The sequence below is a fragment of the Clarias gariepinus genome, chromosome 12, assembly GCF_024256425.1.
Source record: "Clarias gariepinus isolate MV-2021 ecotype Netherlands chromosome 12, CGAR_prim_01v2, whole genome shotgun sequence".
In the NCBI taxonomy this organism is placed as follows: domain Eukaryota; kingdom Metazoa; phylum Chordata; class Actinopteri; order Siluriformes; family Clariidae; genus Clarias; species Clarias gariepinus.
Window position 1 is genome coordinate 32,705,279 of NC_071111.1, and position 25,279 is coordinate 32,730,557.

At 41.0% G+C, this 25,279-nt stretch overlaps 2 protein-coding genes across 2 annotated transcripts in view; both read left to right on the plus strand.

Moving 5' to 3' along the window:
- Positions 1-25,279, plus strand: part of mrpl42 (mitochondrial ribosomal protein L42) — a 152,276-nt gene that overhangs the window by 111,512 nt on the left and 15,485 nt on the right. The gene's annotated exons all lie outside the window — the stretch shown is intronic.
- On the plus strand, positions 7,222-8,268 carry LOC128534045 (putative gustatory receptor clone PTE01). The gene has a single exon (XM_053508316.1). The coding sequence runs from the start codon at positions 7,249-7,251 to the stop codon at positions 8,266-8,268; it is 1,020 nt and encodes a 339-aa protein (XP_053364291.1). The 5' UTR covers positions 7,222-7,248.

Here is a 25,279-nt window from a genome sequence, read left to right on the forward strand (position 1 = left end):
AAATTACTTTGAGTGTAATTCACAAATTTACTGAATATATTATGTTTTTATGTGTATACAGTGTGTTTGTATGTGAATATATTATATAAGTATGTGTTTGTGCGTGCGTCTCCTATGTGATATTCATATAAAATGCAATTCGTGATAAGTGTATGTTGTTAAAGTATTTGTGGATATGTATGTAACGACGCGTCTCGCACATAATCTGTTCAGAATGAGCCGGGTCGTAATACCGCGACACTCATGTGATATAATCGCAACCGTAAAAGGTGTCAGGGCCAAAGACAAAGCTCGCTAAAGAAGATACAGGCAAAGTCCAAGCCTCTTTCTGTCTAAGACACCGGCGAGAGAGAGAGAGAGAGACAGTTACGTAACAATATAATTAGGAGAAAAATGTAAATTAAGAATGTCTTGAAACATAATGCAGTAACTCTTTATTTATTTGAACACAGTAAAGGTGTTAATGTTTTGTATCTTCCTTTATTCGTTATTTATTAAAAATAGAATATTTTTATGTTTTGCTGGTAAAATACATTTTAGGCAGAGACGTTTGCTCGGTCTCGTTAAATCATTTTAAACCCCCCATTTCTGCGAATTCCCCCATCAGTGAAACCGGTTTGATAACTTCACACCTATCAAGAATGAAAGGTGAGAAGAGGAGTTACAGTTACTGGGGGGCACGCGAACATCTTTAAATTTGGCACGCGGACATCTTTAAATTTGAACAGAAAATAATAGTGGGCTGGTAGGAACGTTATTTTTCATATTACTTAAACAGCTGAATGAAGTTAAATATACACAATAAATTAATAATTACGTTTGCTTTACATTTGAGCACTCATTGAGCTTTTTCTTTTTATATACTACCATATCATATATTTGTATCTAATACTGTTTAATTAATATTTTACAACATTACATGCAGTTTGTAATTTTCATGCGATTGTACTTTTAAAATGTACCCTACGGATTTACAGTATAAGCATATTTAATTACTTCAGCAGTGAATGAGAAATTTGGTTGGTCTGGTTTTTGGATTAAGTTCTTATTTGATATAATTGTATTATTTAATTAATTATCTTATTATAAATATGATTCTTATTCTTTATATTCTTGTCGAGTATAGTTCTTCAGAGCAAGAATTGTGTCAGAAGATTCTGCTGAATCTCTTCTCACCTTTCATTCAGGATAGGTGTGAATTTATTAAACTGTCTGCGCTGTTAGCAAATACTGTAGAGGGGGTTTAGATGAATTAAGAAGACAGAGCAGATGTCTATGTCTAAAACAGGTTTAAATAGATAGATTAATGATAGCAATTAAATCAGACTTAATAGTTGGATTTTATACTTTTCTTTTTAATTACTGTATGGACAGTCGTATTATGCTTTCTCTATGTTATTTATCTCTCTCTATATATATTCTCTAATTATGACTTGAATAAATCGGCTCACATTATAGCGCGCTGGCATGTTGGAAAAGCCAGCGTTTATCCATCGAGTAGCCTATATAAGTGCGAGCCGTGGGTTTATACACGCAGATAAATTAATTTTAGATGGATTTTAAAGCATCTTTTTCTAGGCCTTAATATTCATTTTAATTTATAGCCAGGTGTATTACGAAGTTGTTCTCTGCACTGTGTATCTCCACAGAGAGATTGTGTGTATGTCCACGGAGAGTTTATTTGTGTGCACGGAGAGTTTGTGTTTGTGTGTGCACGGATAGTTCGTGTCCGCGCGTGCGTCTCATACTGTACTGTGGGTGTGTATGCACGGAGAGTTCGTGTGTGTGTTTGTGACATTATCTTCTGCTCAAACATTCTTCCAAACAACCAACCAACCAATCCTGGCCTCCAAACTCAGAAGGCTACGTGTCAAAGCCGATAACTGCTCCTTTGATCTGATGGTTACGGCGGGGCGTCGACTGTTGATCAGTGTAAAGTAGCCTGTACAAGCCAAGCTCTTCCCCATGATTTTCTTCATGCATAAAATTTTCATTATATATATAAACTCATGCTAGGGTACTTCTACTACACCAAAGTACCATTTAAAGCTTTTTATTCATTTCTCGTTTATTTCATACACATTCACATTTCATACAGACTTAAATAATTCATTTCATACAGACTTAAATAATTCTTTTGATTGTGTAAAGCTGCTTTGCGGCAATGACAATTGCTAAAAGTGCTATACAAATAAAATAAAATTAAATTTATTTATTTCTCTTTTATTTGCTTACTTACATACTTACTTACTTACTAACTAGAGAATGCTAGAGAACTAAAGAGCTCTAAAACAACGTCAATATAAATGACAATGGAATGTTACAGAACGTGTGAGTTGACGCCCATGCACCGATCACTTACCATTAAAATGTTGGATTTGAATTGAATTGGCAATTATATATATTCATGTTTAATTAAATTCATTATAAATTAAATCTCATGGGTTTACTGCATAAAAACCATTTTTTGCATTGAGTTTAATCATGCAGCACTTTTAGTATTCATAGCAAAAGCAACCCAACAGTGTGATCAAAGTACCCGAAATAACACAGAATTTTGACCCAACGATGTGTTTCCAGAAACCCAGCATTTTTACTACTACTAATGAATGGAGGAAGCGCAGTCAAAGCCCAGGGATTTTGCATGCTGTCGCGTTGTATTCAGCGAGTAGCGCATATTTTTGTGTTTGTTTCATTTCATGTCTGCGCACGCGTTTATCAGCCTTTTGATTAAAAAGCCACATGCGCAACTCACTTTCACTTTGCAAAGGCAGTGTTTATTATTTAGTGTATATTTAAAGCACATAAGCACAATAATACAATATTGTTTTAGGCTTTTTGCACACACGCGGGTGCATTACAATAATAATAAGAAGAATTTTCTCGAAACGTGCATTTTTAAAGGCCAGGGGCCTCATGTATCAACGCTGCGTACGCACAAAAACTTTGCTTACGCCAGTTTTCATGCTCATGGTCGGATTTACTAACAGTGAAATTAACGTGAGAATGTGCGTTCTTCCACGCCAACTTCATGTCTGGTGTACGTGTATTTCTTGTGTGTGTTTGTTTTAATTTCCGTTGGCGACTCCTAGAGGCAATTATGTTAAATTGCACACAACAAAGTATCGCACCAACACATGTGAAAAACATTGCTATTAATTTATAATTGATAAAATGGGTTAATTGACACAATATTTTTCGACCAATTATTTGATTTAGAACACATAAAAGCATTTGCAAATGTATACAACTCTTAGTCTATGGCAATGGCAGTGTTGGCCTTATTAGAGGACATTGTCAATGGCCGAATCCGAAGGGAACGCGTTTTTAGGGATCACAGTAATTTTCTGGCCCACGATGATGACTGGCTTATTAGCCGCTTCAAATTTCCAGGAGCTATTCCCTTGGAGCTCTGTGCTGAGTTGGGTCCAAATTTGGAAAGAGAGACAGCGAGGAGCCACGCATTACCCATTCCCTTACAGGTGCTGACAACGCTTGGTTTCCTGGCAACTGGTTCTGTCCAAAGGGAACTGGCAGACCGCTCGTGGTTAAGCCAGTCGTCTTTGAGCCGTGCAATGCCAGCTGTATGGGACGGGATCATCCGCATGTCTAGCAGGTAGCCTATATAAGGTTTCCCTACCATGCAGTTGACCAGCCAAACATTAAAGCGCAATTTGCAGCGATCACCGGTTTTCCTAATGTAATCGGAGCGATTGACTGCACGTACACTGCTATGAAGGCGCCATCTGAAGACGAATTTGCATACGTGAATCGGAAACATTTCCAATTAATAAATGTGCAAATAATATGTGATGCTCAAATGCGCCTAACAAATACTGTATTGTGGCAAGGTGGCCTGGGACAACCCATGATTCATTCATCCTTACAAACAGCATGGTTGGGATTAGGCTCCAGGGTTGCAGGGTGCACGATGGGTGGCTTCTTGGTGAGTGATGTATTTAAAGATATTATTCCAGCTTTTTTTTCCAAGTTTTTTTTTTTTTTGCTATTAATTCCAGAGAACAAACTTGCAAATAACACAGTTTATCTCCGGTCTACCTCCGATAGGAGCACCTCCAATTCACATTCTGTGAAGTTTCTCTTCTTGCTTGTTTTTGCCATTGCTTTTTTGTTTGGTTTTGCCAAAGTGGAGTCATTACCATATTTATACGGAGGCAGGGAGGGGTTTGGGCTCGTGCACGTGCACTCAATTTCATGTTAATTCAAAGAGAATGTACAAAGAGAATATGCGTGGGATTCCGGGTACGCAGTGTTTTATACATCAGATTTTTTCACTGCGTACGCACATTTACAGCTTTGTCCGTACGCAATGTTTTAGTATGAATTCAACGCAAGTCTTTGTACATGAGGCCCCAGATCTGTATATGCATGCATATGCTTGGGCAAGTGGCGAGAGCCAATTGCATTGGGTGTTGTGGAGTGTTGGCCAATCTGAAGCAGTTTTCTTTGTGGGTCCCGGAGCCTGGTCATCCTGGCGGGTCACCATGTTTTTTTGCTGATTGCACGGCAACCGGGTTGCTCCCTTTTTCTCTCTCCCTCATGCGTTTTTCTTTTCTTTCTTCTCTTTCTCTCTCTTTTCTTCCCGAGCTTGCTGCATTGTGTTGTTGACAAGCTTGCTGCCAAACATATTTTTGGAATAATGTATGATAACTGTGTTACAGTACCTGTTTATACAGTAGGTTATGTTTTGAAGGTGTGGGACTTTGTGTGTATCAAGAACTAAAGCTTTAGAAGGTGGAACCAGATCATTCCAATTAACTGGTGGTGAACCAAGAGAGAAGACTGCTACATGCTGAGGATGGAACATCACCACTCCCTGGTGCTATAGGTCCGTACTGTGATAAGAAGATCAACATGCTCTTTCACTCATTGATGTGGTAGGATTTACTGAGCACAAACACTATTTGGGGCCGATCGAATTTGACCGAGACAAATTTGCTGGCACTTTTGTTTGTTTATATTAAGTTATGTCTTGTTATGTGCTGTAATTGTTTTGTGTAATCTAGTGTAAAATTAAAAAATGTTTGTACTTACACTTTGGGCTCCAGACATTCCTAACTCTTTTGATATTTGCCAAAGCAAACCAAAACTGATAACTTAATTGTAACACAGGTTACATTTGCAGATGTCATAATAGTTGAATAATATCGAGTGCAACTATATGGGTGTTTGCTAAACTCTAATACATTACTTGAAATACGTAGGGAAATTAAACATCTGTCTAATATTAAGCAATGTATTATAATATTAGCATACAAACAGGATTCCAAAAAAGTTGGGACACTATACAAATCGTGATTAAAAACTGAATGCAATGATGTGGAGGTGCCAACTTCTAATATTTTATTTAGAATAGAACATAAATCACGAAACAAAAGTTTAAACTGAGAAAAAGTATCATTTTAAGGGAAAAATATGTTGATTTAAAATTTCATGGTGTCAACAAATCCCAAAAAAGTTGGGACAAGGCCATTTTCACCACTGTGTGGCATCTCCCCTTCTTCTTACAACACTCAACAGACGTCTGGGGACCGAGGAGACCAGTTTCTCAAGTTTAGAAATAGGAATGCTTTCCCATTCTTGTCTAATGCAGGCCTCTAACTGTTCTATCGTCTTGGGCCTTTTTTGTCGCACCTTTCTCTTTACGATGCACCAAATGTTCTCTATAGGTGAAAGATCTGGACTGCAGACAGGCCATTTCAGTACCCGGATCCTTCTCTTACGCAGCCATGATGTTGTGATTGATGCAGAATGTGGCCTGACATTATCTTGTCGAAAAATGCAGGGTCTTCCCTGAAAGAAAAGCCGTCTGGATGGGAGCATATGTTGTCTGCGTTGATGGTGCCTTTGCAGACATGCAAGCTGCCCATGCCACACGCACTTATGCAACCCCATACCATCAGAGATGCAGGCTTCTGAACTGAGCGTTGATAACAACTTGGGTTGTCCTTGTCCTCTTTGGTCCAGATGACATGGCGTCCCAGATTTCCAAAAAGAACTTCGAATCGTGACTTGTCTGACCACAGAACAGTCTTCCATTTTGCCACATTCCATTTTAAATGATCCCTGGCCCAGTGAAAACGCCTGAGCTTGTGGATCTTGCTTAGAAATGGCTTCTTCTTTGCACTGTAGAGTTTCAGCTGGCAACGGCGGATGGCACGGTGGATTGTGTTCACTGACAATGGTTTCTGGAGGTATTCCTGAGCCCATTCTGTGATTTCCTTTATAGTAGCATTCCTGTTTATGGTGCAGTGTCGTTTAAGGGCCCGGAGATCACGGGCATCCAATATGGTTTTACGCCCTTGACCCTTATGCACAGAGATTGTTCCAGATTCTTTGAATCTTTGGATGATGTTATGCACAGTTGATGATGATAACTGCAAAGTCTTTGCAATTTTTTGCTGGGTAACACCTTTCTGCGCAACATTGAGGGAATTGGTGATCCTCTACCCATCTTGGCTTCTAAAAGACACTGCCACTCTGAGAAGCTCTTTTTATACCCAATCATGTTGCCAATTGACCTAATTAGTGTTAATTGGTCTTCGAGCTACTCGTTATGCTCAAATTGACTTTTTCCAGCCTCTTATTGCTACTTGTCCTAACTTTTTTGGGATTTGTTGACACCATGAAATTTTGAATCAACATATTTTTCCCTTAAAATGATACATTTTCTCAGTTTAAAATTTTGTTCCATGATTTATGTTCTATTCTGAATAAAATATTAGAAGTTGGCACCTCCACATCATTGCATTCAGTTTTTATTCACGATTTGTATAGTGTCCCAACTTTTTTGGAATCCGGTTTGTATATTTGCCGTTCCATTTATCATTACTAAAGCAATTGACTTTTGATCTCAACCCATGTCTGGATTCCTCCCTTTCACTTTATTTAGAGGTGTGGTCAGTTATTTAAAATTATCACAAAAACAGTATAAATTGGAATGATGTCTGCAGGTATATCAATATGCTTTCTTAACTGGATCAGGTATAATATTAAAACGTGCAGACTTTTGTAATGATAATAATAATAATACTTAATGTGTTTTTATTTATTTTTATTTATTATTGCAGAGTATTCTATTTCTATTTAAATGCAAGTAATGTATTTAATAAATATGATTAAAACATAGTTATTTGCAATTTGATACATTGTTTAAAGAATAATCTATAGGAAGGAACAATATTAAAAGATACTGTACTCATTGTTTTCAACAGGTTATACTGCTAGATGACACCCGACATGACTTCTGTGCCACCTGCTCTCTCAAACACCACATTTATTCGCCCTTCCACTTTTTATATCAATGGATTTTACAATATTCCACACACAAAGTACTACTATGTATTTCTATGCACTGTCTATGTTGTAACAGTTTTAGGGAATTCTTTTATAATGTGCACAATCTATCTAGCACGTACCCTTCATACTGCAAAATACATTGCTGTGTTTAACCTGGCTCTTTCTGATTTGGGTGGGAGCTCTTCTCTTATTCCAAAGATTATTGATACTTTTCTGTTTGACCATCAGGTCATATCATATGAAGCCTGTCTGTCATACATGTTTTTTGTCTTATTCTTTATGTGCTTGCAATCTCTTACACTGCTTGTTATGGCCTATGACAGGGTAGTTGCTATATGTTTTCCTTTAAGGTATGATGCAGTTGTTACCAAAGCAGCAATGACTTTAATCATTGGCATTGCGTGGATTATTTCTATAACTATAATTGCAGTCCTTGCAGCCCTGATTACCAGGCTGTCCTTCTGTAGATCTACAGTCATTGACAGCTATTTCTGTGATCATGGTCCTATTTATATGTTAGCTTGTAATGAAAGAATCATAAATCAAGTTATGGCTATACTTTGTTTTGTTGTGCTGGCTTGTGTTCCAATGTTATTAATAATTGTATCATATATTTGTATCTGCATTGCCCTTCTGAATATCTCGCATGGCTCTGAACGGAAGAAAGCTATGAAAACCTGTACTTCCCACCTTTTTTTAGTGGCTTTATCTTATATTCCATTTTTTGTCAGCAATGTGACAGCTATTACTTCATCTTTAAAAGGCAATGATAGGATAATTCATTCTACTCTGACACAGACTATTCCACCCATGTTAAACCCTATTATATATACGTTAAAGACAGAAGAAGTCATGCAAGCTGTTAAAGGCCTCTACAAACGGGCCAAAATAGCAGTAACCCATGTCATGTGCAGCGGACAGGCAATGTATCCCTGTGTAGGAGTTTAAAGACATTTATTTATTTATTTTCTTTTAACCCACCTGTTCGTGCTACATTTAGGTATCACAGTCTTCCTAACCACCAGGGGGTGCTAAAATACTATGTAGATTATTTATTCAGTTAGATAGCATAAAGATGTAAGCTTGTGTTTGGGAGAGGAAGCAATGGTTTTCTCATGCTCACATTTCTGAAGCTGATAGTCCTAAGATTGAGGATTTGTTTCTCCATGTCAATCTATGGCCTTTTTCTGTTTAAAAGACTCTATTAATCATGAATTGGGGTCATAGGGAATTGTAGCATATGCGGCCTACCAAGTTTGTGGTCGTTTAGAATGCTCTCTGCTTGCTGATATGCTGTGGCCTCTCACGTGCACTTCAGGGAAGTTCTGTGGATATCACCATCTTGTGTTACTATAATCATTTTTCTGGCTGCCATCAACTCCTTCGTCCACCTGAAATAACTCTGGTGGTCATTTTCTTCAACTTTATCAACAGCCAAGTCTGTACCATCAACATATTCCTGATTCCCCCACCCGGCATAGAGATATAAGATCCATAGGACTCATTGACATTCATCCAGGATTGTTGTTATATTTAAATAGTCTTTTCTTAGGCTTATTTTGAGTTTTGTAAATATTTATATATGTGCGATAATTTGCAAAGTGCATACATTTTTGTCATTTTTTAAAACAAAAAAATGTCATGGTTACATTAAATCCATTTATACCAAAGTGTTTATTACTTTAAGGGAACTCCTTCAAATCCCCCCTTTTTGTGTAGCTCAAGCCTAAATAGGTTAATGGGTATATCCCAAATAATAATTTCATTAACATATAATGACGTTAGTATACTTTTGGTCTCAAAAATGTTTTATTTTTGCACAAAGGCTGTCAAACTGTTTAAAGTAATGGAGAATTCATGTTGTAATGAAACTCTTACCATTACCAACTTTACCAACATTGCCTTAAAAAAAGCAACTTCGAGCCGCGTCACGAAGTGACAGCTATGGGGATTGCTTCCAGAAATCGCGTCTTGAAGACATATCTAATCAACTTCATATATACGACGTCATCGCCTTAGCGACGCAGGCGCGTCTGACATCGGCATGCGGAAGAGTATAAATAGGTGTCAGACAAACCTACTACAGCTTCCTTCACTTCACAAGCAAAGACAGAACTCTGATCTTTCAAAAAAAGAGAATAAAACAAGTAGACTCATGTTTACTAAAACAGGCACTATGTGTGCGGCTAAGCGCTGCATTTATCCATGCTCCAGGCTCATCGAGCCAGGTGATACACACGCTCTGTGTGTGATGTGCCTAGGCGCAGAGCACGCTGAAGCGGCTCTGACCGGGGAGGAATGCGAAAGGTGTGCTACCCTTTCCGGCGGAGCCCTTCGCGCTCGCCTGCATTTGTTTGCCTTTAAAGCCGGCGACGCGGCGCCTCTCAGGCGGAGCGTGCGTTCGTGGGGCTCCCGCGTCGAGCTGGAGGAGGCAGCTAACGATAGCTTAGTTTCCACCTTCTCTGGTTCGGACAGCGGGTCCTCAGAGGTTTTAGATCCCGTGGGGTTTACTCCTTGCACCGCTAGCGTGCCGCTAGCTGCTAGCTCACCTCGGCATCTCCGAGTGTCTGATTCAGACATGGAGGAGGGGGAGGGGCCAGCGCGGCATGTAGTGCGCAAGTCAGTGAAACATGACCCCCCTATAGGTGATACAGACATTTACATTTACATTTACATTTAGGCATTTGGCAGACGCTCTTATCCAGAGCGACTTACAAAAAGTGCTTTAATGTTTACAACATTGGATACATACTTACACTGGGTTAACTAGGTTAATAACTAAGTACCATTAGTCCAACACATCTGAGAAGAGTTTTGTTTTTTTGTTTTTTTCGGGGGGGTTAGTCCAAGTACTGGAGAAACAGATGCGTCTTGAGTCGTCGTTTAAAGATAGTCAAAGTCTCTGATGTACGGACATCTAGAGGAAGTTCATTCCACCACCTAGGTGCCAGAACAGAAAAGAGCCTGGATGAATGCCGCCCTCGATCCCTGAGAGATGGTGGGATGAGGCGAGCAGACCTGCTTGAGTGTTTAGTTCAGGCTACAGAGAAATTAGATATTTCCTGGCCACAAGTTCAGCAGGAAGCACGAGTTCAGGGAAAATGGGGCGAACGCATCCTAGAACCTAGGATTAAACCTTCAAGGAAGGGGCTGCCTTTTTTCCAGAGAAGTGCATAATGAACTAACACGTTCCTGGAAAAAGCCATATTCTTCTCGCGTTCACGGCCCTTTCACATATGATTATTCTAACCTGATTCAGGGCCAGGAGAGAGGTTATGGGGCGATGCCGGAGATCGAGGGTGATCTCGCGAGACATCTGTCTCCGACTTCGGCGTCGTCACTCAGGCCCCCAGTGCTTCCGTCCAGACCATGCCATACATCTGCTAAGATCATTAGTACAGCTTATACGGCAGGGGGTCAGTCTGCAGCCTGCATGCACACTATGAGTCTGCTGCAAGCATACCAGGCTCACCTTCTGCAGGAGCTGGACGAAGGAGAGGGAGTTGGCCCGGATGCAATTAAGCAGCTGCGCCGCGCCACCGATCTCTCCATTAGGGCGGCTAAGGAGGCAGCACGGTGCCTGGGTAGATCTATGGCGGCCAATGTGGTTGCCTACAGGCATCTGTGGCTCAACCTGGTGTCCTTTGGGGAAAAGGATCGGAAGCTTCTGCTAGACGCGCCGATCTCGCCTTCCGGGCTTTTTGGCGGTGCCGTCCACGACGTTGCCGCCACTATCCGGAAATCTCAGAAGAACGAGGCAGCGTTCTCCAGCATATTCCCTCTCCGAGCTGATTATGTGCATGCCGCCACTGATCAGCCCAGCACCAGCTCAAGGTCCTCCCATCGTCTGACTCAGAGACAGAGTGTCGCTGCTCGTCAGCCCCCGCAGAAGCAGAAAGGCTCAGGCAGATGCAGTAGGCGGCGCTCTGGGCGGCAGCCCTCTTATGGCCAAGATCTACACCAAGTTCTCATGGCCAGGAGCGCTGCCACCAAAGGCCCATTACCCTGCACTTTCACAAAAGTGGTGGATGCGGCCTTAGCCCCACTTCGTCTGTCAGGTATCAGAGTCCTGAATTATATCGACGATTGGCTGATTCTTGCCCACTCTGCAGAAATGGTGGCCCGTCATCAAGACTTAGTTCTCGGTCACATCAGAGTGCTGGGGTTACGGCTAAACGTCAAGAAGAGTGTGCTTACCCCGTCATGCGTCACCTCTTATCTGGGCGTTATATGGGACTCCACTCGGATGTCAGCCCGCCTCACGCCGGCTCGCATTCAGTCACTCCTTCTAGCCGTCAGGGGCATCAGACTAGGCCGTGCTGTCACTGTGAGGAGCTTCCAGCGGCTGCTGGGCCTTATGGCAGCAGCATCAAGCATAATACCGCTCGGCCTGCTGCACATGAGGCCGCTCCAGTGGGCGCTAGGGGTATGGAAGAAGCCTGGGTTTCTGTCCCAAGGCCCTGTTCTGGGCGCCACGTGCCACCGTGTGACACTGACAACAGACGCCTCACGAACAGGATGGGGAGCGATCTACAGGGGCCGCTCCGCACAGGACCTATGGAAGGAACATCAGCACGACTGGCACATAAATGCTCTCGAAATGATGGCAGTCTGGTTAGCGTTGAAGTACTTCCTTTCAGATGTCAGGGGCCAGCATGTGTTGGTTCGCACCGACAACACAGCGGTGGTCGCCTACATCAATCATCAGGGGGGTCTGCGTTCACGCTCACTGTGCAAATTGCCGTCCCAGATCCTCCTGTGGGGCCGGGGCAAGCTCCTGTCGTTACGGGCAATGTTCGTCCCAGGGTGCCTCAATCAGGGGGCAGACCTTCTGTCCAGACAGAGGTTGTCAGCAACGGAGTGGCGTCTACATCCAGAGGTGGTCGAGATGATTTAGAGGGAGTTCGGGCGAGCAGAGGTCGATCTGTTCGCGTCTCGCGACACGACCCATTGTCCATTCTAGTTCTCCCTTATACAACCAGCGCTTCTAGGCCCTAGTGCATCAGTGGCCACGCAGACGCCTGGATGCTTTTCCCTCGGTCGCACTGCTCCCAGCGGTTCTAGAGCCGGTCCGCCAGCGGAAAGTTCGGCTCCTTCTAGTGGCCCCTCGCTGGCCCACCCGGATATAGTTCTCAGACATAGTGTCTCTCCTGGACGGACAGCCTCTCCAGTTGCCGATCAGGAGGGATCTATTGTCCCAGGCTCACGGATCGATTCTCCATCCAAGACCCGAGTTGTGGAATCTATGGGCGTGGCCTCTGAAGGGGCGCACCTCATAGATGCTGGCTTTTCCCAGGAAGTAGTCAGCACCATACTTAGCTCTAGAGCCCCGTCCACGAGAAAATTGTACACTGCCAAATGGGGGGTTTTCACCTCATGGTGCAGGAACCGGCTGCTGGATCCTGCTCAGTGCCCTGTCGGGACCGTACTGGACTTCCTGCAGGAGCGGTTCTCTACTGGGTTAGCCCCGTCCACTTTAAGGGTTTATGTGGCCGCCATTTCCGCATTCCGTTCCCCTGCGGGGAAAAGATCTCTGGGCCGTGACCCACTTGTGTACCGTTTTCTCCGTGGCGCGTGGAGGTGCTTAAAGAGACCAATGCAATGTGTTATTAATAAGAAAAACAAATGTTTTAAGATTATTACTTTTCTATATGAGTCACAGCCAAATTTAGGATGGTCTCATCCAACCTCATTGTACCAGCATCGCACAAGCCATGAAATCCAAAATACTAGCCAGTAATTTATGCTTTTATTGATGAAGTCTCTTCACTAATAATTACTGCCACCAGAGCATTTACTTACAAAAGTAACATTTAATTCAGCAAAAACAAACAAAGAAAAACAAAGAAAAATATTGTAAGATAACTGAGCTCCCTAAAATAAACTAATAATTCTTCCCTCCTCCCCAACTGTGAAAGAACACCTCCAACTGCTTTCTGCCTATGCAAGGGACACAAATAGGACAAAGAGTTTTTGGCTTGAGAACAGGTAAACAATTTAATTGCACATTTGAGATAAAAAAAAACACAAACAAAGGCTCAAGCAGTGGCTTTTTACATGGGTCTGGGTTTTAGCAGTCTCTGGCTCACTGATGTTCACCTCCAATGAAAATAGCCAAAAGTGCAGTGGTCCTGGATACATAAACAAAATGCACACAACCATATTCTACCTCCCTATCCTAGTTAGCTAGTAGCGGTTCTAGTGTGTAAAGCACTTCTGGCTACTCTCAATCAAAAAGAAAAATACATTTGTGCTAGCATTTTATTCAGACATTTATTCTAACATTCAGACTCAGGCTGGACTCATCAGACCACATGACCTTTTTTACAGTACACCGGTGATGTTTGCCTCCAATGTAAATAAGCCACCACACACAGATGTCTTTAGGAAATGGGGCTACAACTGATGCATTTCTAGAATTAAGCCATTCCTAAACCAATGACGATGTCAGAAATGTCTTACTTGGCATAAGAAGAAAATAAACTTGATTGTTGTTCGGTGGTCCAAAGTCTACATTTTCAGATTAAAGTAAAATTGGCACTTCAATTGGAAATAAAGGTCCTGAATTCTTGAGAAAAAGATGAGAAGCACAGAATCTAAGTTACTTGAAGTTCGGTATAAAGGATCCATGACACCATCTCCTCCACCATCTCCTCCACCATCACCATCAGCACAGGCTCGCCTCAAGGTTGCGTGCTGAGCCTCCTCCTGTTCACTCTGTTGACGTATGACTGCATAGCGAGACACCCCAGCTGTCATATAGTCAAATTCGCAGATGACACAGCATAGTGGGACGCATCACTGACAACGATGAATCCTATTACAGAGAGGAGCTAGAACAACTGGTACAGCGGTGTAGGGGAAATAACCTCTGCATCAATGTAAAAAAGACCAAAGAGATGATGGTGGACTTCAAAAAGAACAAGCGAACTCCTCTCCCCCTACACATTGATGGAGCAGCTGTAGAAGTGGTCTCCAGCTTTAAGTATCTAGGCGTCCATATAGCTAAGGACTTAAACTGGAGCGTCAACACCTTGGGCCTGATTAAAACGGCCCACCAGCGCCTCTACTTCCTCAGGAAGCTAAAACGAGCTGGGCTTGGAAGCCTGGTTCTGAAGAGTTTATATCGAGGAGCGGTTGACAGCATCATCAGCTCCTACATCACTGTGTGGCATGGCAATAGCACCGTAGCTGAGAAGAAAGCCCTGCAGAGAGTAGTTAAGGCTGCACAGAGGACAGTGGAGAGCAGGCTCCTCTCTATCACCGAACAGTACACTGCAAGATGCAGAGGAAGAGCCCTCCGCATTATTAAGGACTCCACCCACCCTGCACATGCTCTATTTTAACCTCTTTCCTCGGGCAGAAGGCTGAGGAGCCTTCAGTGCAAGACCACCAGGCTCAAAAACAGCTTTTACCCTGAAGCAATTAGACTGCTGAACTCTAGCCATGCTCTGTAGGTCCTCTCTCATTAAACACAATCAAACGTTTAGTGTAATATATAACTCTATGGTGCAATACATATACTGTATATATAACCCTATAAGTCGAATATACAGTGGTTAATCAATCGGAATGTAGGTCCTACCGTCGCCGCGCTCGGCGGTACCGTTTGGCTTTGTGCGTTTGCTGGCTTTTACCGTTGAGTGGCGCTATATAACTACAGGCTGACGCCTCATGCCTTAGTTCATTCTCTGCTGGATTAATGAGACACAGAGTTTTAGAACTGCACGTAGTAGTGGATAAAATCAAGTAAAACATTGTAGTTAAACAAATTTATAATCACAGAACTAAAATGACGATACAAATGTAGAATTTAAATTAAATTAAATCTTATTAGGATCAAATTTAAACAAAATAAATGTTAACACAGTGAGCCTTTAAATTTTATCATGTGTAATTAAAAAAGACGCGTGTAGGGTTTTGTGTCGTCTTATATCTTGTGTTCTTTAAATTTATAGTAGATTTATTAACTAAAATAAATGACCATAAAAATTATAACAGTGTCAGGACGTTCTACTGCGTTAGCTGATGTTGGTCATTCAGCCCCGCTTGTGTTTGTGCGTTATTATAAGAATGAAATGCAGTAGACTGTTATGATTTGTAACTGGTTCGACCCATGTTGCACTGGCGGCACCATAAAGCACGGACACGAGGCGAGGTCTTACGGGAAAAGGGTAATTTATTCAGGTAAAATGGGGAAGGAAAGTGTTGAAGGAGGGAGAAAGGAAAGAATGGGATAAAGGTTGTGCATGTGCAGTTTCGGGGGCTGTGCCACACTAGCATGCGGGCACACAGCTGATGCTAAGTGTTGGTGCGAGTGGCAGAACTGAGCACGCGGAGGCAGCGCTCCTGCACACTCCCTCGTGCCGGCGCTTCTCCCGCTGTCGATGGCCGGCGCGAGTTCTCGCTGACGCAAAAACCTAACCACACTTTTCCTCTTCGGCAGCGGGGCTGTGAGGGCGGGCACGGTGTGGGAGTGAAGATGCCGCGGGAGCTCGCGCAGCTTTTTCTCGCGCTGTCCTCAGCGCGGAGATCAAAGGGCGGAATTCTAGTGTCCTTGTTTAAAGTCCCTGGGGCGCGTCACATCTCCCCACTGACATGCTTTTTTTTTATATTCTCCATTACATCACGTACTTCCCAGACCTCAGACAAACCTCCGTGCCTTGCTTTTATAATGCGGAGCAAGCCCGAGATCATATTAACGTTAATTATCGCCAGCCGGCACAAATAGGCGGCTCCCGTCCCTTTGCCGCCTATTCAGGGAGCCTACGGAGTGAGGGAGTAGTTATAGTAGATTTGGGCGTACACCCATCACACGCGCACGCCGTGGCAGATCATCATAATTGTCCTAAACTTGTATTTCATAAGGTTTTCCGAGCGGTGGTACAACGCAACGGGGGTCATTATTTACTATTAAACATTAAACGAATTTACAAAACTTTATGCGTGCGATTAAGCGCTGATTCTACGTAGGAAAGTAAAGAAGAGGATCCTGATGCTTAACATTCCGGAGACCAAACCCCATTTAAATTAAATTAACAAATATTGCATGTAAATAACAATAGCCCACGTTTAAAAAAGCATTTTTATTTACATTATAAAAAAATAATCCTGCATCTGTTTTAGGTGTTCCAGCTGCCACTGTTCTAGAATTCAAATTTAATCAAATCTTATTAGGATCAAATTTAAGCACAATAAATGTTTACACAGTGAGCCTTTTGATTTTATCACTTGTAATTAGAAAAAAAGCGTGTAGGGTTTTGTGTCATCTTATTTCTTGTGTTCTTAAAATTTATAGTAGATTTATTAACTGAAATAAATTACCATAAAATTAAAACAGTGTTAGGACGTTCTACTGCGTCAGCAGATGTCGGTCTTTCAGCCCCGCTTGTGTTTTTTTGCGTTATTATAAGAATGAAATGCAGTAGACTGTTATGATTTGTAACGCGTTCGACCCATGTTACTCAAACAACTCAGTTCAGGTGTAGGTAAATGGATAGAAAGTAAATGTCTGTGCTGTTTGGGGGAGGGACGTGCTAATGATTTGGTCGGCTCTGTGTGTGTGTGTGAGAGAGAGAGGGGTGTTGCGGTCGTTTTCAGTGAAACAAAGGCTCAGCTAAAAAAATGTTAGGCACATCAGTCACTTAACCCCCAATAAAAGGTATTTGAGTGTTATGATAGTTGTAATATAACAGATGCGCACTGAATACTAAACCTAAACCAGGCACGGAGATTAATAAACCAAGATAGCCCCCATACCCGTTTAAAAAACAAAAAAACAAAAAAAAAAACAAAGAATATTATTGTGTATAGACTGATTAAAAACAATGCAATTTATGCTATCATAAGGAAAATAACAAGTTCTTCCATTCCAATGATTAAAAAAGGTAACAATGTCAACTTTAGAATCTAGAAACCAGGAGATTAAAATTACACAAATTGAAATCACTGAAAGTCTCCAGAAGAGCCTCAGATTCAAGAGGTTTTTAAAGTGGGGAGAAGTGCATTTCAGTTCCTCTGAATGTATAGGTGAGAACAGCCGATTCACACCTGGGGAGGGTGGATAATTTGTGTTTGAATGTTGTCTGGCATTGTAAAGCACTATAGTGACACTAAAAGAACAACCCAAGATTAATAGGAATTCTTATACTGCATAAACATTATTTAGCACAAAAAAATTCCTCGCGCTCGGGAAAACTATGCGTGCGGTTGAGCGCTGGTTAGACTATAGGAAATTAAATCGGAGGGTTTTTATTTAGACTATTAAAAAAATAACCTGCGTCTATTTTTAGGCGTGCCAGCTGCCACTTTTTAGTTAGAAGTTTTCAATACAAAGCTTATAATGCCCACATGACATGACGGAATAAGGCACGGCTGGTGATGATTGGGGTTTGTTGGGTTACAGTGGATTTTACTACGCGGTGTGAGTGCAATGGGCAACCGTCTGCTCGCGCTGACTCTGCTCTCCACGGATGGCCGTACCGCCCCTCTCCCACCTCTCGCTCCTTTGAAGTCCCTGGGGCGCGTTCCATTTGCCCTGCTTGCATGCCGCACTTCCGCGTTGTTGCAGGCGCGCTGCATACACAGCGCGTAGTAAAATCCACTGTAGCCCAACAAACCCAGAGTATTTTATAGCGCTGGGTGCAAGCCCGGGCAACGATAGCAACGATAGCTCACCAGTCATGTGTAATTCTGCGGTCCCGCTGCTTCGCATGTCTGAAGGGGAGGCCGCCTAACTAGTGAGCGAGGAGCAATATTGATTTGGGCGCACGCCATGACAGGCTGAAAAAACTGTGTCAGATTAATGTGCAAAAACTATATAATAAAACTATATAAGACTACATGCCTTTATAAGACTCAACTTTAATTTAAGCGCACTCACAATAATGAAAAAACGTCGTGATTTTGTAAGTGTTGTGATTTTGTAAGTGTGGTAAGCTGCGCTGTTCTGTATTGTTTTTGGTGAACTTGAGCGCGTCAGAAAATGAACGCAAACGTTTTTTTAAATGGTCAGAGTCAGTCTGCTTGCTGTTTTCCCGACGCATTCATAATCATTAGTCTACTTCTGCCTACTCCATGCATGCGGCTGAGCGCTGATTAAAACTATGGAGTAAATTAAAGAGGAGAATCACTATGCCGAGTCGGAGTCCTGAGCCCAAACCTCATTTAATTTAAATTAACTAATACTATAAGTAAAAAAAACAATAGCCCATGTTTAGAAACCGTTTATAAATTTTTTCCGACATGAGTTGGTCCGGTGTTATGCGCAGAGCGCCGGGAGATTTCCTGAAGCTCAGAAATCACTGGGCATGTTTTCTAAATAGCCGCTATCTTTAATAACTGATGGAGGTTTTGAGCTGTATACACACGCCTTCCTGCCTAAACAACTCCTAAAACTACACCTGTAACACAATAAACAGTAATATTTCAAACATTCTGCAGGCTGATATTTGGAGAAAGGAAAGAATAATGAATAAACCAGTTGTTGGGTCAAAATAACCCAACCAGGTGTTCATTTGTAAACTACATCTCATATGAGCCAACATGAGCAACCCAACAATGTGTTTAAAGTACCTGAAATAATCCAGAACTTAAATAACAATAAAACGATACAGAGATACGCTGTATAACGGTCACTGTTGTATTTACGGCAATGAGCGAAAATTTCACTTTGCGCCACCTGGCGGCCATTTTACGAATGACTTTAAAATGCAACTGATTTATTTTGGTCGCTGACGTTTTTACGCGGCGGTGAGCGCGACGGTAATAACCATTCCAATTGATCAACTACTGTACAATGTGTGCAATACAGCCTCTGAAAATGTGCAATACACTATGTATAGTTTATGTCTAAATTCCTGCATAATATATCTCTGACTGCTCTTATTTATATTCATGTATATACATATTTACACCCTCATATTTATACTACTATGCTATCTCTGTGGCTTAAACAGGACCTGGGTCCTAATTTCGTACCAGAACATGGAAGTGTGCTGGTATGACAATGAAGCATTGAAGTTTTCACAGTTGGTGATGATTTTAGGTGCCATGCCACCTGCTGATGTTGGCCCACTGGGTATTATTAAGTCTAAAGTCAATGGAGTCATCTACCATCTTCCTGCTTCCATCTGCTCTCCAAGCGTTATGGAGATGCTGATCTTCTGAAATCTGTGAAAATACAGTGGATACAGAAGATCTTGATTTGTATTAGTTGAATTACCAGAGAATGAAATGCACTAACTTATCTTATCAACAAAATCACTAGCTAATCAAAATTACCACAACTGATCACAGTTGAAAGTCAAATGGCTTTGTATGAAGGTGTTAGCTTTTAACCGATTAAGTTTACAAGTCATTTTTGGGAGTGGGTGATTCAATTTTATAATTTTATTTGTATAGCACTTTTAGCAATTGACATTGTTGCAAAGCAGCTTTACACATTTAAAAGAATTATTTAAGTTTTTATAAGATGTGAATATTTATGAATCAAAATGATAACTGTTGATCCTTTTTTAACAATAGAAACGCCACGTCAGCGTCACCTACTTGTTACACGGTTCAGCGGTCATTTGACTACGGAAAAATGCAGACATAAAGGACTATACTCAACAAGAATATAGAGAATAAGAATCATGTTTATAATAAGATAATTAATTGAATATTCAAATTATATCAAATAAGAACTTTATCTAAAAGCCAGCCCACTATTATTTGCTGTTCAAATTTAAAGATGCCCGCGTGTGTGTGCAAATAGGCAAATTTTACAAAGAATACAAAAGTGTATAATCTTTAATAAAGTTAGTCTAATACAATATTGTTTCCAATGCTGGAGCAAACATGCTTTTGTTTAAGTCTATTCTTTGAATACAACGCGACAGCACACTCCAAGGTGAAGCACACCCGCAGAACCCCCAGTTATGCCTCTTCTCACCTTTTATTCATTCATTTACGATAGGTGTGAAGTTATCAAACCGGGTTCGCTGATGGGGGAATTCGCAGAATTGGGGGTTTTAAAACAAAGACCGAGCAGACGTCTCTGCCTAAAATGTTTTTCACATTTACACAAAAAAAATTTAGGCAAAGACGTCTGCTCGGTCTTTGTATATATATATTTGTATATCTTGTGTATATATATATATATATATATATATATATATATATATATATATCGTCAGTCAGAGATTAGTAAGAATAACTTTATAGAGGTGTCTAAATTAGCGAAGGCGATGTCCTATGACGTAATATGCTCTGGTCCCATCCCAATGAGACATGGTGACATAACTTACAGCAGGTTATGGTCGCTGAACCGCTGGATGTCCGGGTGGTGCTCTGAAAACAACGTGGGCTTCTTAGATAATTGGAAGACCTTTGAGGGCAAAACTGGCCTGTTAGGGCGGGACGGTGTCCATCCCACTCGGGAAGGTGCTGCTCTCATTTCCTGTAGTATAGCTCATAGTCTCAGAAGAGGCCTAGTTAATCGGTGACAATCCAGAGCCCAGGCCAGGGAGCAGACAGACAGGCTAAACCAACCGTCTGCTAGCTGCATAGAGTCGTCACTCAGGGTTCACTATATTGAGACTGTGTCTGTTCCCCGAGCTAAAAACAAATTAAGAAAGACTGAGAAAGTCTGTTTTAATAATTTAATTAACATTGATATTACAAACTCAGATCACACTGAATGCGCAGCCGGCACCTCTGATCTGAAGCTAGGACTGTTAAATATTAGATTTCTCGCATCTAAAGCTATTATTATTAACGAAACTTTTACAGACCAGGAGTTTGATATATTATGTTAAACTGAAACCTGGATTAAACAGGACGAGTATGTAGCTCTAAATGAAGCTAGTCCTCCTGGATACAGCTACATACACCAGCCTCGGTTAACTGGTAGAGGAGGAGGCGTCGCAGTTATTTACAACGATAATCTGGCTATCGTACAAAAACACATTTAAATTTAATGCATTTGAAATTCTCTATAGTAACATAAAGTCAGCTCAGACGATTCCGCTAATCATCATTTACAGACCCCCAGGGCCGTACTCTGAATTTCTCTGTGAATTTGCAGATTTCCTTTAAAACCTTGTCGTTTCCGTAGACAAAGTGTTAATTGCTGGAGATTTTAATATTCATTTTAAAAATCCAGAAGGCCCTTTGAGAACAGCATTTATGTCCATACTGGACTCAGTAGGAGTAAATCAGTGTGTAGTAGGACCCACTCATAAAGCAGGTTAGACTTAATATTATCCTTCGGATTAAGTATAAGAAACATAATTACAATTCCACAGTCTGAAGTTATATCAGATCACTGTCTTGTCTTGATTAAAGTGTCTCATAGTAATAATGTACGCACAGCACCGCGCTACCGCCTTAAACGTACATTCACATCAAATACCACACAGAGCTTTATCGATAATCTTCCAGAGTTATCAACTTTGATTGGATCGCCATTTGATTCCACAGAACTCGATCAAGCGACTGAATATCTAGAGTCAACACTTCGTTATAGCTTAGATAATGTAGCTCCAGTTAAAAGAAAAATGATTAGAGATAAGAAACTCAGGGTCAAGTTTACAGGGCTTCTCAGGCTTTCGGTAATTTTACTTCTAACCCGAAACCAATGTGGCTTATTAAAGATGCACTGTTTTATTGGACATGGCTGTTTTGTAATGTTCTGCAGAATAAACACTGTCTACGGTTCGAATATACTGTAAACGTCTCAAAGTCACGTCTCTTCAGATCCTTCTGCACTAATGTTATCGTAGTGTAAATTATTAATGTATTGATGTATTTCACTTGCGGACACAATAGACCATGTTTAGTATAGAAAGTAACAAATTTGTCACTACTCTTCTCTTATGCAGCACAGCTAAAAAGATAATAAAAATTACACCAATCCTGCTATGATGCTACCCTGCCCAAGCACAACACTGGCTGTGGAGATGAACTCAGACTTTTCAAAACTTACTATTATTTCTTGAGATGAAATTAAGCTAGGATGAAGAGAACAGAAATGAACTCCCCTCTGTGCAACATCTAAGTAGAGTGTAACTGGAGCAGCCACAAAATGCCCCCCGTCTAACTCTGATTAGGAAAAGCTCACAGACACCAAACCTGCAGCACTTTGGTGTAATTTTTATTATCTTTTTAGCCATGCTGCATAAGAGAAGCGTAGTGACAAATTCATTACTTTTAATAACGTGATGTTGATTGGATGTTATATCATTTCCAAGTTTGATAGTGTCGAAAAGGAATGCGATGCGAAAAGGAAGTAAATAAACATGTAGCAATGCAAAGAGGACAGAGCTGCGAAATATTTAAGCCATATAAATTCAACAAAGTGTAATCATAATGGTTGTTATGCTGCTGTTTAGGTAATTGGTTCCATCGTGTTACTGAACGCAACTGTGTTCACAAAACCGAGCGTAGGGAAAGAAAAACACTCGCTAACACGGTTGAATGAAAAGGGGCGGCGGCTTTTCTTTGAAAATAGCAATTGTGTAATGGGGGCCAATTCGTGGCAGGGGTGCGTTTTAGGGCATAACACACCTCTGAACGTCTTTTGTCTTGTAAATGATGTGCACACACTCTGTATACTGTTGCTATGTTTGTTGGGGTACTTGGTTATACAAAGCACTTTAATGTATGAAACACTTACTTCCTGGTTTGTTTTATTTTAAATATTGCTTAATACCTTTTCCCGCAAAATAAACAATGTTATTATTGTGTAAATTATTAACGTATTGATGTCTTTTAATTAAGTACAAAAACAGACCCTGCGTTTGTGTTTAGGATGAGAGGTGTGTCTATGTGCGCTCCTGCATTTCTCCATTGGTTTAACACAAACATTTGCGCACAGACAAGTAAGTCTAAAGTACCCCTCCCCCTGCCAAAAACACACACACAGAGCAACCATGTCATAGTCAGTATTCTCCACTGAGGTTTCTTACCTTCCACTCCCTCTAAGTTTGTCTTTGCTCTGGAGTTCTTAAAACCCCCCAAAAATTATTATGGGTCACATAATCACAAAGACAAACTAGCACAGATACATATGATCAAGTGTTTAACTGTTGTTTTCATTTGTTTCTATGACCAGTAATATTATTAATAATAATAATAATAATTATTATTATTATTATTATTAGCCCAACTCTTTGACTATTTAAAACAACGTCGGTTCCCATTTTTTGCACATTAAAGTTTAAGTAAATGTATTTTGAAATACCCAAACAATCCCCCAACAATTAAAACACGCACACATGACTTCAAAAATAAAATTTATTCTTTCAAAACTAGTCGAAGGTAAAACAGTACTTTGTATAAAACAGGTGAATACATGTTAAATTTTTGCTTAAAGGTCATTAAAATACCCGGATAACACCAGCTGCATATCAGTCTCTATCTGGTTCTTTTATATTAAAATATCATTTTTTAAAAATATTAAAGATAGAATTGTTTTTTTTTTCCCCTAAAGTATCAGGCGTTTTGCAATTCTATGTTCAGAATATACAGTAGACCTGACCAAACATCATTCTAAAGCTGTTGCACTGTGACGTCATCCCGCCTACAGCTCCCTCAACAGCTTGTTCAGGCTCCTCCAGTAGCTCCAAAAGGCCAACCGTCATCCGTCTGAGCCCCCAATCCTCCACAGCAGAGCTCTAATTAAAGAAAACAGGAGAATTCAGTGAAGACAAAGATAAATAAACTTTGCAGAATATCTAGTTGTAATAAATATAAAAAATATTAGTACACCTACACAACAGAGTGTGTAAAATACTGTTTTGGGGAATTCTGGAATGTAAATAAACTGCCTGTGCAGTTTACTTTGTGAACTTTGTTAGCGTTAACCACGGTCTGTCTGTAGTATCATCTGCATTAAATTAACCGAGAATTTACTTAATGCGCTTTTCATACAAATAAGTTAAGCGATATAACACTCGCATATATTAGTTAATCTCTAAAGCCAAACTATAACTTCCCGAGTACTGAAGCCCCCCACACCTCCCCACAAACGCACACCTCCCCACACACGTACACCTCCCCCCTCCCCCCACTACTTAACTGATAAACACCTCAGAGTTTTTATCCAGCTCATTAACTAAGCGCTCGCGCTACCGGGCAAAGTCACGGCCAAATTGAGAAAAATATAAACCTGGTTATGAGCATTTAGCTAGCTCGCTCCTGTACATCTATCCTCAGCTTGTGTCCTTTATGAACTGCATCACATTATATTCACAGATATAACCGGCAGATTAACTTTTACCCAAAGAATAAATAAATGCTGAATTTATCCAGACAACACGTGGTTAGACTCTAAAGGCTTATAGAGCACAAACACTCCGTTCATCTGGTAATGCAACTTTTGTAATAGGGACATTAATGGTATTTTCGAAGCTTTAGTGTCTTTTTTAGTTAAAGAGGAGTGACATTGTGAGTTTGTGACACTGACAGTAAGCTGTAATGTCAACTCCAAACTTGGTAAACAGATCATTAAGTTATCTAAAGTTACATCGCACGCTGCTGGTGCTGCCAGTGATTTTCAAAATGGCCAAAAAAAACTAAACTGGGAAATAAACTGTAAACTAATCCCAAACAAATTTTATAAATTAAAACACCACTTACCGCGAATAGTCCATTAAGCCGCCATCTTCATCTCTAGTGCAGTTTGGTAGCATCAGTTCAGCGGGGGTGGGTTGTTAAAATCAGAAGGGGGGACTACGGCGTGCATAGGGCAGCCGTACGCCATTCGCACGCCATTCACACGGTCGCGGCTATTTGGCATGGCTCCATCTGTATGTCAAGGCAGAGAAGTGTGAGTTCCCCTTCCAAGATCGAGATGGAACCAGCCAAGGTCCAGGCAGTCTCCACGTGGCCCACTCCGACCTCACGACAAGACCTACAACAGTTCCTGGGCTTTGCCAATTTTTACCGCTGCTTTATCTGGGGTTACAGCTTTGTC